The sequence below is a fragment of the Xenopus laevis genome, chromosome 7L (assembly GCF_017654675.1).
Source record: "Xenopus laevis strain J_2021 chromosome 7L, Xenopus_laevis_v10.1, whole genome shotgun sequence".
Taxonomy (NCBI): domain Eukaryota; kingdom Metazoa; phylum Chordata; class Amphibia; order Anura; family Pipidae; genus Xenopus; species Xenopus laevis.
Window position 1 is genome coordinate 93,624,197 of NC_054383.1, and position 15,122 is coordinate 93,639,318.

General features: G+C 38.1%; 1 protein-coding gene across 9 annotated transcripts in view; it reads right to left on the bottom strand.

The window, feature by feature from the left end:
• LOC108696538 (1-phosphatidylinositol 4,5-bisphosphate phosphodiesterase eta-2-like) overlaps positions 1-15,122 on the bottom strand; it is a 400,157-nt gene that overhangs the window by 36,152 nt on the left and 348,883 nt on the right. For all 9 annotated transcript variants that reach the window (XM_041569340.1, XM_041569341.1, XM_041569343.1 and 6 more), the window contains one exon: positions 431-523. In XM_041569340.1, coding sequence (XP_041425274.1) covers positions 431-523 — 93 coding nt within the window. The remainder of the gene's footprint in view (positions 1-430; positions 524-15,122) is intronic.

The window sequence follows — 15,122 nt, forward strand, 5'->3', positions numbered from 1 at the left end:
TACTCACAAGGATGAACAATCAGTCTACCCAGAGTTTCTCCTGTTTCCTCTGGGGGCACTTCTTATGGGAAACCCCATCTAGCTACCCCTTCTAGCTATCCCTTACTAGTCCCATCTTGCTACCCCTTACTAGTCCTGACTAATGATGATTCCACAGGAGGCTCAAATCCACTTAGGAGAGAGTCAGGCAAAAGCCTCTGGCAGAATCTTCTGCAGAACTCCTGAGACCTCATGGCTTAGACATTTATATTATAGCACAGCACCACCTAGCCTGGGATAGTAAGGTTCATACTGTAACCCAGGAAATGGGGCATTACACCTTTCCTTAGATTAAGGGTCCCCTACGGTTTATATATATATATATATATATATATATATATATATATATATATATATATATATATATATATATTAGTCTAATATCACTTACCTTGTGCTTGGAAAAACTTCCCATCAAAGAACGACCGTGTCTCTTGTTGGGGCTTGGTTCCTCTCCAGACTCAACTTCTTCCTCAGTTTTACTCTTAAAAATAACATAATGCAACAAAACTAGTATTATTGCTTTTAATGTACCTAATGTAAATTAATAAACAAAAGGTCCAAATGCATGGTACCTGTATTCTAGCCTACCATCACTATATTGTATTTATGACATGCAGCTGGAAATTCCAAGAATTATCACTAGGGGGTGCTATGACATCAGACTATCAAGATAGAATGATACTAGTTTCTATTGTACCACCAAAGTCTTTCAAAAAGCATGATTTAATGTTTTCTCAGTGCTGTGGCTTTAGTTTGGATGTCAGACCAACAGTCTTTTATCTGAAATTAATGAACACTCCCAGAATCCTCTCAGCCATGCTTGCCATTTTAATTCACAAACCTGCAGTATTGGTATCAGCATTATTAGATAATCCTAGGCAAACTCAAGAGTAACTACCATATGTTATTTTTAAAATTTTTCATAATGGATAGATAAGAGTATAGATTGATAGATATGCAAGTTAACCTTATAAATGCCAGATTGTCACAATAGTAACGGGAAAGAAACTACAGAAGCATTTCAGTCAGTCAATTATATATAAAACTGTTACTACAATGATTCTAAGGGAGTGATTATCAACATTCAAATATTCAACATTCCAATTTTTTTTGTACAAAAACTCACAAATTTGGTTTATATTTTCAAAAAAACTTGAATGTTGAGATTTATTAAGTACAAAAAACTCAAAACTTCGGCATCTAAAAGCTTGCAAAGTCATGTATAATTCAAAATGGGAGTTGCCCATGGCAAAATTTAAGCTGTTTTTCTCATTCAGAATTTTCGAGTTTTTTTTTAAGCTTGTAAACTCATAGATTCGAGGTATTCTTGTTTTTTTCCACAAGTGTATTCACAAGTATTCGTGTTGAAAACATTATCCATGTATGTGTTCGGTACTAAACGAGTTACAGTATTTGATCATTGCTAAGACTGCTGCAGAACCTAATCTAAAGCAAAGCAGACAGCCTGCTTGTTAGCGCCCATCAGTGTATTTTATAACTGAATGCCGTTTATTTGCTGGTTTCGTGTGTTTTAAGGCATGGCATTGCAATTAGTTGCAGGAGGATTTTTTTTTTTCCCTCGTAAACTCGGCACATTTCTGTCTGCTGGGAGCAGTAATTGCCAATTTACTATGCCCCAACTTGCTACATCTGTATTGATTTTTATGAAAATTTTATTATGTCTTGGTCAAAAGGGAAAAGTAGATTTTCAAAGGATTTTTGTACCGACATGTTTAGTTATGCTGAGATTGCAGCCTACTGTATACAGAGCTTAAATATGCTCTGATCATTGGATACGATCTTAGGGAAGGCTCTATTCATTCACTCTCCAATGCTATATGCTCAGAGCTACGCCAGCATTTCAGCTGTTTTAGTTTAAGGACCCAAAATATCCATATTCGTTTGGGTTCCAATGCTGAATGAAAACGTCATATTCCCATCTCATCTCGTGCTGGCACTCATGAGCTTAGTGTTGGCCCTCACTGACTACCCTGTAACTCATATAAATTTAGGATTTAAGTAAAAGTGGCTACCCATGAACATATAAAAAAGTACTATGCCCATACAGTAAATGTACAGATGGAGCAGCTGTTGCTGGTGCTCACGCCACGCCATTCATTTCAGAGTCAAAAGGGTCCAGTTGTGCGAGGTTTTCTATTGGAGAACTTATAATCATACATGAATATATATATATCTTTTTGGGGAGGCTAAGCCTCAGTGAATCTTCATTATTCTCTGCCTATTAATGGGAAGGAGTTTGAAATTTCATTGAAGCTTATAGGGCGAGGAGTGTGCAGTAAGAAATAGTAAATAATTCCAAATCAATGCATTTCTGAAGAATTTGAAATAATGTATTTCACCAACATACTGTTATTTAAAGCGATACTGACACATTCCTATAAAAATCATAGGAACCTGTCACTATCAAGTAGTTGCGGCACCCAGAATAGTTCCCCTGAAAGCCCCCCTTAAAGCCGCCCCCAGCCCTGCGAAACCTTTGCGCAGCCGAACCTGCTGACACAGCTAACTGATCTTCTGCCTACCTTCCATAAGGCTAGGCTGGGGGCGAAGCAATCCTTCCATAGGCCGACGTCCTGTATTCATTCATAATTAGCCTATTGAAGGATCGCGCTGCCCCAGCCCAGCGTCACCGAAACTGCACAGAAGATCTTTTAGCAGTGTCGGGTCAACACAGGTTCGCGGCTTTGAGGGGGGCCTTGAGGGGGAACTATTCCGGGTGCCGCAACTACTTGATACTGACACGTTCCTATGATTTTTATAGGAACGTGTCAGTATCGCTTTAAACAAAATTAATAAAAATATATTTCAGGGTATATTATTCCCATAGGGAACAGCAATGCGGGTAACCACAGCTCCCTCTCACTTGATAGTACACAGAGCTGCACAAGTAGTTCCCTGGCAAATAACTACATCTGGCTTAGCAGAAGCAGGCTTGCTAAATATCTTTTGCTTTAGAATTGAATAAGTTATTTTAAGGGATGCTTCACATTTGTTATAGAATGACCGGTTCTAATCAACTTTTCAATTGGTCATTTTTTTTTTTTTATAGTTTTTGAATTATTTGCCTTCTTCTTCAGACTCTTTCCAGCATTCAAATGGAGGGGGAGTCACTGATCCCATCTAAAGAACCAAATGCTCTGTAAGGCTACAAATTTATTCTTATTATATAACTTATCACTCATATTATTATTCAGACCCCCCTTAATTATATCCCGGTCTCTTATTCAAATCAATTCATGGTTGCTAGGGTAATTTTGACCCTTGCAACAGGGACCAGAGGGATGCTGAATTAAAACTGAATAACTCAAAATAATATAAAAAATGAAAACCAATTGCAACTTGTCTCAGAATATCACTCTCTACATCATAATAAAAGTTAACTCCAAGGCGAACAACCACTTTAACTTCATAAATGAAAAAAAAAACAAAGGTTATCTCAGATGTATAAATATACACTTGAATCTTATGATTTATACCACAATGGGTAATCAAAAACAGTAGTACAAGGAGGCATATGCCAAGAATCACACAGTGACTGACAGGTATTTCCCAAAAGCTAAGGATTCTCAGTTCTCTTGAGCAGATCAAGTCTAATGGATTAGCCCAACCTATCTGAGTTATATTTGTAAGCAGCAAAGCAGAATTAATTACCACTCAAGCAACATGAGTCCAAACAAATCCAGACTTCAGAATCATTTTATACTGAAGGTCATATCAGGATATGTATCTGATATTAGCCCCCTGGGAAGTCTCTAAATGGTTACTCCAGCCTTGGCATTCAGACAGAACATGCCCATATAAGAATGATAATATATAGTGTGTCAGTTCAGTGCAGCTTTGCCAAAACATTGTTCAAACAGTTACTGTTGATAAATAATGCATGAGTGATCTATGCTCCTATCTATGAATGAAAGATGCGCTGTGACTGAAATGATAAATAATGGATCAGAAAAATCAAGCTTGGTTTAAATCTGTTTGTTGGGAGATTTTTCCAAGTGGTTAAAAGCAATGCAGAAATACCTGGACTAGAAAGGTCCTAAATGAAGATAATTCACTACACTTAAAATCGGTCTCCATGCATATCTTACACGCACAACGCTACTGCATCCGATTTCATTAATGGTAAAACAAAAAATCTGATTTTGATGCATCTGTCAAGTTTGTTGCAACTAGAGAATACAGTTCTTCGAGAAAATGTCAGCTGGTATCCACTAGATCCATTGTTGACACTGAAGCTACCTATTGCAGTCTAAAATGTTAAAAACATGTAAAAAAATGTAAAAAATGATCAGGGTTTCTGACTGTTATGTGTATAAAATTTCTGCAGGAGAATGTAGTCAGGTAAATCCAGTCAATATGTGTATGTATTTAAGCAGGTACCATGCTCTATACTGTATATAGACAAGTTAAACTTTGAAGCCAAATGTAATAATATTGAAGTCCATACAGTAGGCTTTAAAAATATACATATACATTTTCCTACCAAGTATATAAGTTGGGCACATCTCCCCCACCCAAATGGCATTATTTGTACTGCATACATCCCCTCCGTTTGCCAGAGTCATTACATTTCCCTAAAACAAATAGCAGCTTTCACCCGGGGGCCATTTTCCCTCTGACACATCATCAGTGCGTTTATACCTGCAAACAGCACATATGCTATGTACAGTTCATGTAATAAAAGAATGCAGGCTAACACAGTCAGAGTTTACTATGATGACAAGTCCTGCTTGGACTGAGCACTGTAATGGTTACTCTGAGCTCAGGAGAGGAGGTTTATTTAAAGCAGACAACTACAGCAGAGTTTCTATGGAAGTTTCTAGAGCAGAGTTTCTATGGGAACCAGCAATGACACCTCTTCATTGGCTGCTTTAGAAGAACTGAGCATGCTCATTAGCCAACAGCCAAAGGAAATTCCCAAAGGGAGGGGGCTGAGTGGGTTAGAGGATTAGAAAGTTTAAGGCTTAAGGGGATGCTGCAGACTTGCGATTAACCTTTAAACAACCAGAGTGGCTGGTATTTAGAGATTTAGTAGAGGCTCTTCAGTGATTACATTTTTGCTTTGGGGGTTTATGTGTCCTTTAACACTATTCTAAATAAGCAGTCCCCAACTTTTTTTGCACCACGGACCAGTTTCAATTTTTATACGAGGACTGGGGGGGGGGATGTAGAGGTGGGTGCATTTCAGGCTTACCAAAAAAAAACGTTCTAAAGAGTATTTTGGTCCTTATCGCAACCAGTAGAAAGCTTCCTGGGCTTCGCACTGCTGTTGTCATGGCTATGGCGTGTCAGCGAGCTGGGATTGCAGGTTATTAGGGCCTTTTTCATTGTTTTTGCAGCTATATTAGACTGCAGCTGGGATCATAGGCGGCCCAGTTTGGCACAGCCTGCAGCCTCGTGGTTGGGGACCCCTGTTCTAAATCTTTCAATACTGCTTGATGTACAAATACAACTGACCATTTTCTATAGCATTTTAACATTAGTAAAGAAGATCTACTCCATTGCAGCTTCTAACATAAAGTCTAAAGATCAGAATTAGTGCCCTAATTACTCCAGTACACCCAGAACAACTTATTCCATCTTTTCATTAAATCACAGGCATCTGCTTGAGCTTTATATGGTTTATCCCATGTTCCTAGGAGGAGCTCAGCAATAAACTCACTAAATCCACAGGGCAGCTGTTCTTTGCATAGAAAAGTGAGAATGACACTTTATTTTAGATTCGAATTATGTCATGGAGGGATAAGCTGGTGGCTGCTGTACTACATGTCTGCTAGAGGATGCTGGGAGTTCTATTGCAGCAGTAGTTGGAGTGATAATCAATCATCAGTTTTCAGAAATAACATTTTCAAAAATTGGGCAATGTTTTTGAAATGTACTCAATATTAGCCCCAGAAATACAAACCCAAAATGCTAAATATATAATGAGATTCGACCTTTGATAAATCTGCCTCATAAAATTGCAGACTGAAAAAAACGGAACATGGGTTATTTCTTTTTTTAATCTAAACTTCTCATTATTTCCAATTTTATTTATCAGTTATTGACATTGTGTCAACACATGTATGCACATGTATCAGCTTTTAATGGCCGTTGTCATATTCACAATTTGATCAGTTTAATCAGAAGCCAATTACCCTGCCTGTGTGTCTTACACTGTTATGTTTATTATTCAATAACTTTTTTGCATGTCTTAGCATGTTTCTGGTATGTAGTACAGCTTATAGCAGACCATGTAAAAAAAAAGATCTAGTCTATGGTTGAATATTTCCTATTCGGCTCCCACCACATTAGTCCAACATTTAACTCGGTAAAGTATTCTTACTAATGAATGAGAAAACCAGGCAAGACTCCATCTAGTCAAACAGACAATATACTAGGGATGCATCGAATCCAGGATCCGGTTCAGGATTTGGCCTTTTTCAGAAGGATTCAAATTCTGCCTGGCCGAACACGAATCCAAATCCTAATTTGCATATAATTTGACTTTTTGTCACAAAACAAGTGAGTAAAAAATGTTTTCCCCTTCCCGCCTGTAATTTGCATATGCAAATTAGGATTCGATTCAGTATTCGGCCGAATCTTTCATGAAGGATTGGGAGGTTCGGCCAAATCCAAAATAGCGGATTTGTTGCATCCCTACAATAAACAGAAGGATACACCAAATACAGATCCTAGTTTAACATTAATCTGATTATTTTCTCTGTCTTGGAATGAAGATGTGTTCAGAAGAATCAAGTGACATGACATTTAAAGGAGGAGAAAACCTTATTATATAAAAGGACTCCCACTTAGGACCCCCTCCTCAACTGCATCCCCCATGTTACTATAACTGAACTCTGTTCCCAAGTACATGAGAGCCCAACTCAGAGCTGCATGATAGAAGTTGGCGGCAGCCATATTTGGCTGCATATTGTCCTACCTTTCATTGCCAAGCTAAAGCTAAAGACTGGTCCTGACTTTTCACAGTTTTTATTTGATGCAGCCAAACATGACAAGCCTTGATTATTCAGCTCTGTATGTTTGGGTAGCCACTTGTTTTCATTCCAATATACTGTATACACAAGAAATTCTAGCTCTGACCTAACTTGATCCTAATTATCTAGGTGCTCATAAAGATACTGGAAACCTTGCTACACCAGACCAGAGTGAATGAAAGCTAATGGTTTGTGAAGAATAGGGATGAGGAATCATTACTAAACCTGTTATCAAATCAGGAGAAAGGGAAGAAAATTAACTAACCCAGGCCTTTTTATGTGTGCTGTATCTCATCTGCAGGTCAGTCAGTCACAGAAGGAGGTATTCATTAGTGCCTTGTTAGAAGATACTCTACTTCAGGGATCCCCAACCTTTTGAACCCGTGAGCAACATTCAGAAGAAAAAGGAGTTGGGGAGCAACACAAGCTTGAAAAATGTTCTTGGGGTGCCAAATAAATGCTGTGATTGGCCATTTAGTAGCCCCTATGTGGATTGTCAATCTACATTGAGGCTCTGTTTGGCAGTACATCTGTTTTTTTTACAACCAAAACTTGCCTCCAAGACTGGAATTCAAAAATAATCACCTGCTATGAGCCCACTGGGAGCAACATCCAAGGGGTTGGAGAGCAACATGTTGCTCACGAGCTACTGGTTGGGGATCACTGCTCTACTTCATGAAGCCTCCTTCAAAAATTGCATTTTTAAAGTTATTGTAATAAATTATTATATTGCCACCATTGCAATTACCCTTAATGGCTAAAATGTTAGGACTACAGGGAGAGTGACTTATTTATTTGTGTTTCTTTTGCCAAGACATAAATTAAATGTCCTTTACCTTTTTTTTGAAGAGCAAAAAAGTAAACTGTATTTTGTTCTTACTCTGTAACCCCTATGGAATTTGCTGATTCTGATGGGATAAGGGGATTGGCAGGTCAGCACCATAGACTGCTATTAACATTTAGTTAATGTATCATAAGCAGCTATAATAGGGTTAAATATGTTTTTTTAAAGAGGTGGTTCAGCTGTATATCAAATTTCAGTATGATGTAGACAGTGATATACTTTTTATAAATTATTTAGCTTTTAGCTTAGTAGCTCTTCAGCTTTTAGAAGCTATCTGGTTGTCAGGGGGTTTCTAGGGTCCAATTTATTCTAGAAATCAGGATGTGGTTTGAATAAGAGGCTTTCCTTACAACTTAAGTATTTCATACATAAAAGGCAAGTCAACCCCAAAATAAAAATTGTCTCATTAAAGAAAAGCTAATTCTAAGCAACTTTCCAATATACAGTACATTTATTGAATATTTTCAGCACTTTTAAAGTTATAGGCAAAAATAGTTACTGCTTAACTCCTGGTTGTTACATTTTAAACAATGTTGCAGAAGTCTTAGTTCCCCATCAAACACAGGTCTGTTAATCAGCTGCCTTGTCTTCCATTGTAACAGTTGGAGCCACCAGAAAAGAGAACAGAAAGGAACAAATACTGCTTTCAATAGCAATGCTTGATTGAATGCATATTGCAAATTCGGTTAAACTTATATTTTCTTTTATTAGGCAAAAATTATTTTTTGGGTTGACATTCCCTATAAAGTAAGAAATTGTATGACATCTCTCTATCCTTTGTGATTTCTTCCACTTAACAGGGTAAAATTCTGCTTTCTTGTTCATAAAAACACAATCGAAACAAAGACTGAGTAGGTAAAAAAAACACATCCATTCCCCAGCTTCAAGTTTGAGATAAGGAGCAACTTGTTATACAGAGGGTTTCTCAGTGGATTGACAATTTGTTTTGATGGTACAGATATGGGATCCATTATCCGGAAACCCGTTATCCAGAAAGCTCTGAATTATGGACAGGCCATCTCCCATAGACTCTACTTTATCCAAAAAATCTAATTTTAAAAAAAATATTTCCTTTTTCTCTGTAATAATAAAACAATACCTTGTACTTGATCCAAACTAAGATGTAATTGTTTTTTATTGGAAGCTAAACCAGTCTATTGGGTTTATTTAATGTTTACATGATTTTCTAGTAGACTCAAGGTATGAAGAACCAAATCATGAAACAATCCAGAAAACCCCCAGGTCCCGAGCATTCTGGATAACAGGTCCCATACCTGTACTCACAAAAACCAGAAAGAAAAAAATGAATTTACTTTTCAGATGCAGACCTGACCCTGTTTCATTCAGGAAATAACAAAAAACTAGATATTTAATAATTAAAACAGGCTGATCATATTTTCAGAGAATTTTGTGGATAATTGACATTCTTCGATATGAATCTTCATGTTTAAAATGAATTATTATAATAACAAAATGAGTAATTATTAAGGGGTGGCCCATTGGCAATAACAATGCATGCTTAAAATGTAATTTTCATTTTTGTAAACAATCAATTACACTTTTTCTGGGGACTATGCTTTTGTTTTGCCGAGAGCACTTCTTGGCAGATGACAGCAACTCCCTGTAGACAGCATACATCTATTGGAAATGGAAAAATCATTAAACAATTGATCACTGCAGTTTTAGCTCTGAGCTGCAATAACGTTTTGATCAGACAATGCTGCTTCCACCCGCGGCAGGAGGAAACCAACAACAAAATATTTCTCGGTTCTGCTCACTCTTCTTCTTATTTGTACTCTTGTTTCTTTTGAGATTATTATTTTTTTATCCACATAATAAAATTTAGGAAAACCAAATAAACCGAGTATTCCCTATATCACCTTCTAGGTGCCCCACTGCGAGGGAAAATGTATTTATTTAGCATTTTGAGTAACTCGACTATTTTAGTTAAATGCTGCTTTTAAGAAAACAAAATATTCAATAAGACACCACAGTGGGATAATTTGCTTCAGTGCAGCAGTGAATGAGTTCAGCATTATGCAGCCTTAAATTACTCTTGCCTCATTACCATGATCTGGCATCCTAAAGCCCCACTCCGTAAGCCCGGGAGAGACTCAGCCAGTTCTAATTTGGAATACACTGGAATGAAGCCATAAGCTGCCCATAGTAAGATGCTGCCGGCGATGTATCTCATTTGCAACTCATTTACAGCACATTTGTTAGACATAAGAGGTTTACATGAAAAGTAGGAAGTTAATATATAGATGATGCACATTATAATGCAAACATGTTTAAATGTACAAGCAGTTTGTCATATGGAAGTTACTCCATTTGTAGTGAATTGTTTTGCTTTCGAAGTAAAGCATTTGGCTGGGTCATTCCGCAGGCACTGTTTTCTGGAATATATTTATCATTTTTCAGTATAGAAAGAGAACTATTATATCAGAGAAAAGTTCCGAAAGGCCATAAAGAAAGAAGTTAAATGCCACAAATTAGGAAAGTCACTGGCAATTGTTGTAGTTTATTAAAAAGGTTGTTCACCTTTCAACACTTTTTTCAGTTCAGTTGGTTTCAGACAGTTCACCAGAAATAAATAACTTTTTCAATTACTTTCTATTTTCTATTTGTGACAGTGTTTCTAATATTGAAGTATAAAGTTTTATTTTTCACCTTCTTATGACTTTCTAGAGCAGCTTTGGGAGGGGGAGGGGGTCACAGACTGTAAAGTAAACTTTCTAAATTGATATATTACTTGATACATTTCTTATCTTTGTCCCTGCTGAGCAGAATCCCTGAGTTTCATTAAAGGCAGAATTGATACAATAGCTGCAAATATTCCACAGATGCTGCTGAGAAATGTATCAACTAATGTAGCAAAATTGTAACAGTTCAGAATATGCACCTGGATCACTGAGCTGCTAGACCAGGGGTGTCCAAACTTTTTGCAACGAGGGCCAGATTTGGTCAGGTGAAAATGTGTGGGGAGCCAAACCGTCCAGGTGCCCTAGGCAACCGGGCCAGCGTGAATGCGCTAATTGGTGCTGTCGAGTGCATGTGCGAGTTGGCACTTGCGTGCATGCGTGAATTGGCGTGCACGCATGGGCGGAAGCGCAGAATGACGAGAAAGTACCACACATACTCGGGGAGAGTGCCTACTCTGCCTACCCCTTGTTCCGGCCCTGGGCCAACCATTCAGCCTGACATTCTTTGAACCATTAACATAATTTAACTCATTTAAACAAGAAATCACGTAGCAGTAATATTTGGGCACATTAGTGAAATAATCTGCCACTTGGTCTATACTGCTGCCTGTGTGCTGAAGGTGTTAGTAATAGTCATGTACTGGCACATAGTGACGCGCCACTCTCACACACCTTTTTAGTTTACTGTAACACCTTCAGCACACAGGCAGCAGTATAGACCAAGTGCCAGATCATTTCACGAATGTGCCCAAATATTACTGATACAGTTATGCGATTCCTGATCGCACTCTGCTGGGGGCAACATTATTATTAATTTCACGATGGAGGCTAAGGGCCGATGCAAATTGAAAATGGGCCGCAATTGGCCCCCGTGCCTGACTTTGGACATGTCTGTGCTAGACAAAGACCAGAGACCTGAACATTACATTTTAAACTCAATTTTGAATAAATGGTAAAATGGTTCAGCCAAAACCCAAACTGAATGTAAACTTTAATTTGCATATGTAAATTAAAATAAGGAAATATTAAAAATTAATTTCCTTGTTCACGTGCTGAAAAGACATGTTGTTTAAAGGATTTTGATTTGACCCAATCCTACTGAAAATGGGAATATACAGTATATTTTCCAGTTTAGTAATTCTTTACTAGGCCACTTAATGTGATATAAATGATCCGTTGGTTAAGTATGCATTCTGGGGGTATAGATTCCTTTATGGCAGATTCATGAATTTCATAATCTCATAAAGAAACCAAGTCAGAAAAAGCACAATTTTCTGAATACATTATTCAGTTTTTGCACCAACTAGAAGAGATCCTCTTTTGGATCTTGCATATAGTGATAAAGCTCAGTTTATCTTCAGCACTTGTGTTGGAGAGCACTTAGGTAATACTGAACATAACATGGTCTTCTCAAAGACATTACGTTTTAAATGTGCAAAATCTACATTTCATTTTGCTGATGAGGACTCAATCTGAAAAGATTTTAATCCCAGCCCACTGGAAACTCCAAATGGATAATTAACGTAAGAAAGTAAACTAGAATTGAGGAATTATCTACCAAATGGCGCCTTGGTTGTGAACAATATGTAGTAAAGGAACAATCTTCTATATGCCTTCTAAATGTCGTATTCTCTGCTACAAAATACTTTTTTTTTTAATATGAAACTCGACTGAATGACGCAATTCAGGCTTCCTGAACATGCTTCCGGTGCTTAAGAAGGGGGGTTGTCATTCTCCACTGGTCCACCCCCTGTGCACAGTGGTGCCAGCCAAAGGCTTGTGGACTTTTAGAAGTAAAATGAGGGGGGGGGGTTGCTTATCAGTATATACTGTATTTCTGCTTTTCATATGTGTTGCACTAATTAATTTGGGCTTGTTGTCCAAGTTTACCATTACAAGCTGACCATCAGTTCATCAACATGAACCTCAGAAGGCATGTTGAATGTGTATTAATCAGTGGGAGATCCAGATGGGAAATGGGACTAAAGGTCCATCCCTCTCAGAAGCACTTTGAAACAATGACCTAAAAAGCAGATCAATTCTGTTTGGCTATATGGATAACCAAAACTTACACTATACTAATGTTTAGACCTGAACTGACCTATTCGATATCATCACCCTGTGAAAGACTAGTTTAAGACCATCATGGCACTAAACAAACAGACGGAAAATATAGAGATGTCCATGATGAACTATACAGGAACAATATAGCTCTTTGAAATAAACGATAACATGAAAGCCAACTTCGAAGCAGATAGCCCATTGTCATCAAAGCCGGCAGAATAATACGTTTACAGGCCACTATAAAAAGCTGTAATGTGAGAAAATGAGACTTAGGGTACTGGCAGACATTGCAAGTCGCCAACATTTAAATCTCCCAAAAATGCTTTCACACCAGCTATAAAGTTTACTAGAGTTGCTTGCAGTTTCCTTGCAAGGCAACGTTAGGTGAATTGGGAAAATGAAGCACTGTGTATGCTGTCCAACTGTGATTTACTTTATTTGTGGAGGGAAAGCATTGTGGGGACAAATCTCCCAGACAGTCAGTACCCTAAAAAACTTTTTCAGGTTAGCAGTGGGTATAAAGCACCTGCCCTATAGCTGTAGATTTCCTCATACAGCATAATCACCCGTAACTTTGTCGATCACACATCATTAACTGTCAAGAAAAAAGGACGAGAAAAGTCTGCCTTTCCATTATCACAACATTATAAAGCTCTCTAGGGTGAGGTGATTCTAAATGCATATTCACTGCCTAGATAAAATGAATAGTGATGCTCGAATTTATTCGTCAGGTGCAAATTTGCGGTGAATTCCCGCGATTCGCCACTGGCAAATAAATTTGTGAAACCGGCGTGAAAATTCGACAGCGTAAAAAAAATGGACACCGGTGTCCGTTTTTTTGGACGCCGGCGCATTTTCACCAGCGAATGTGCGCCGGTTTCAAAAAAACGCCGGCTTCTATAGAACGGACGCCGGTGTCAAAAATGGGCGCTGGTGTCAAAAACGAGACGCCGGGTGCCATTTTGTGAATTTTTCGCCGTTTCACAAATATTGTGGGAAATTCACTAATTTTTCGTGAAACGCCCCAAATTCGCCCATCACTAAACATGAATTAATTGTAGATGCAGATACTGTAAGTTTAAAAGCAAAAGGTTTCAAAAGGAAGGGTTATTCAGAAACTCTTTTTCCAGAAAGTTCCGAATTATGGAAAGGCCATCTCCCAGAGACTCCAGAGCATTCTGGATAACAGATACCATACCTGTACTATAATATCAGATATATGCACAGAGTCACACCATTCTCTGGACCAATTTCCAGATTCTCCCAGACCAATTTCCAGATTCTCCCATACATTTCAGCAGAGTTTTCCCGTGATAAACCACAAGATACGTTTTTGTCATTGAGGTAAATCTGGCTCTTACGGATATACTGGAAGATGAAAGTCTTGAAAGATATTTTAAACAAAATAAAAATAGCTGATCCAATAACAAACCGTTATATACTCATGTAGTGAGGAGGCAAGCATTTTGTTCTGACTAATGCCTTACTAGAGAAGAGTTCAGGGGCAGAAAACAATAGCATCAGGAAAGAGGTTAGGAGTGGTCTGAACTATATATTAATATAGATTAATGAAAATGGGATTTGCCGATTATTGCAGAGCAATTTAGAGGGGAATTTTGTTCTATCCTAACTTTCAGTTGATGTGTTCAATAACGGCTTCCTTCCTATGTGTGATACCAGAAGTTCAAGGCAACACTGGCCAAACAAGATCTTCATAATGGCTCTAAACATGGATGTAGCATGAGAAAATAATATTCTTTGCTCTGCCTTTTTATGTAGGGGACAATAGGCGAACAAGCAGGTCATGGAAATAGGAGGAAGGTGCAACCCATGTCACTTTAAAATCATCATAAATTTTTTGTCTGGATCAACAGATTGAGATTGTATGGGTTTGCTGTCAAAACTGCTGCCCAGGGGCCCCACAGATTTAGCAATGGTCAGGCAGTAAAGTGAAAATTGTACAGCCAGTGTCGGACTGGGATGCCAGGGGCCCACCAGAGACCTTAGGCTGAGGGCCCACTTTCCAAACTATTATACCTCCTCTCCTCACTCAAACTCTTTATTCTCCTTGTCTCTACATAATATACTCTATTCTTCCATTATTAGGCCTCTTTTTCTCATAAATAAATAGGGAATGATCATGAAATAGGCCAAATGTTTAGCAGCAAGAGGTCCACTGACACCTGGGTCCACCGGGAGTTTTCCTGGTATCCCAGTTGGCCAGTGTACAGCCATTTTGACATGTCAAACGAAGCCTTTTTTTGTTGCTTTTTTGGGGGGGGGACAAAAATATACATCCTTGATAACATATTGGGACTTTTAAAAGAGCAGCTGTTAATGCTTTATGGGAATACATACCCCGACCTCTGAATAAAATCAATTGTGCAAATAAGAAATTTACTGTGTATACAAAACAGAGCGAGACAAAAACTTCTGAAATTTAATTAAAAACTTCCTCGATGTAATCAGTGC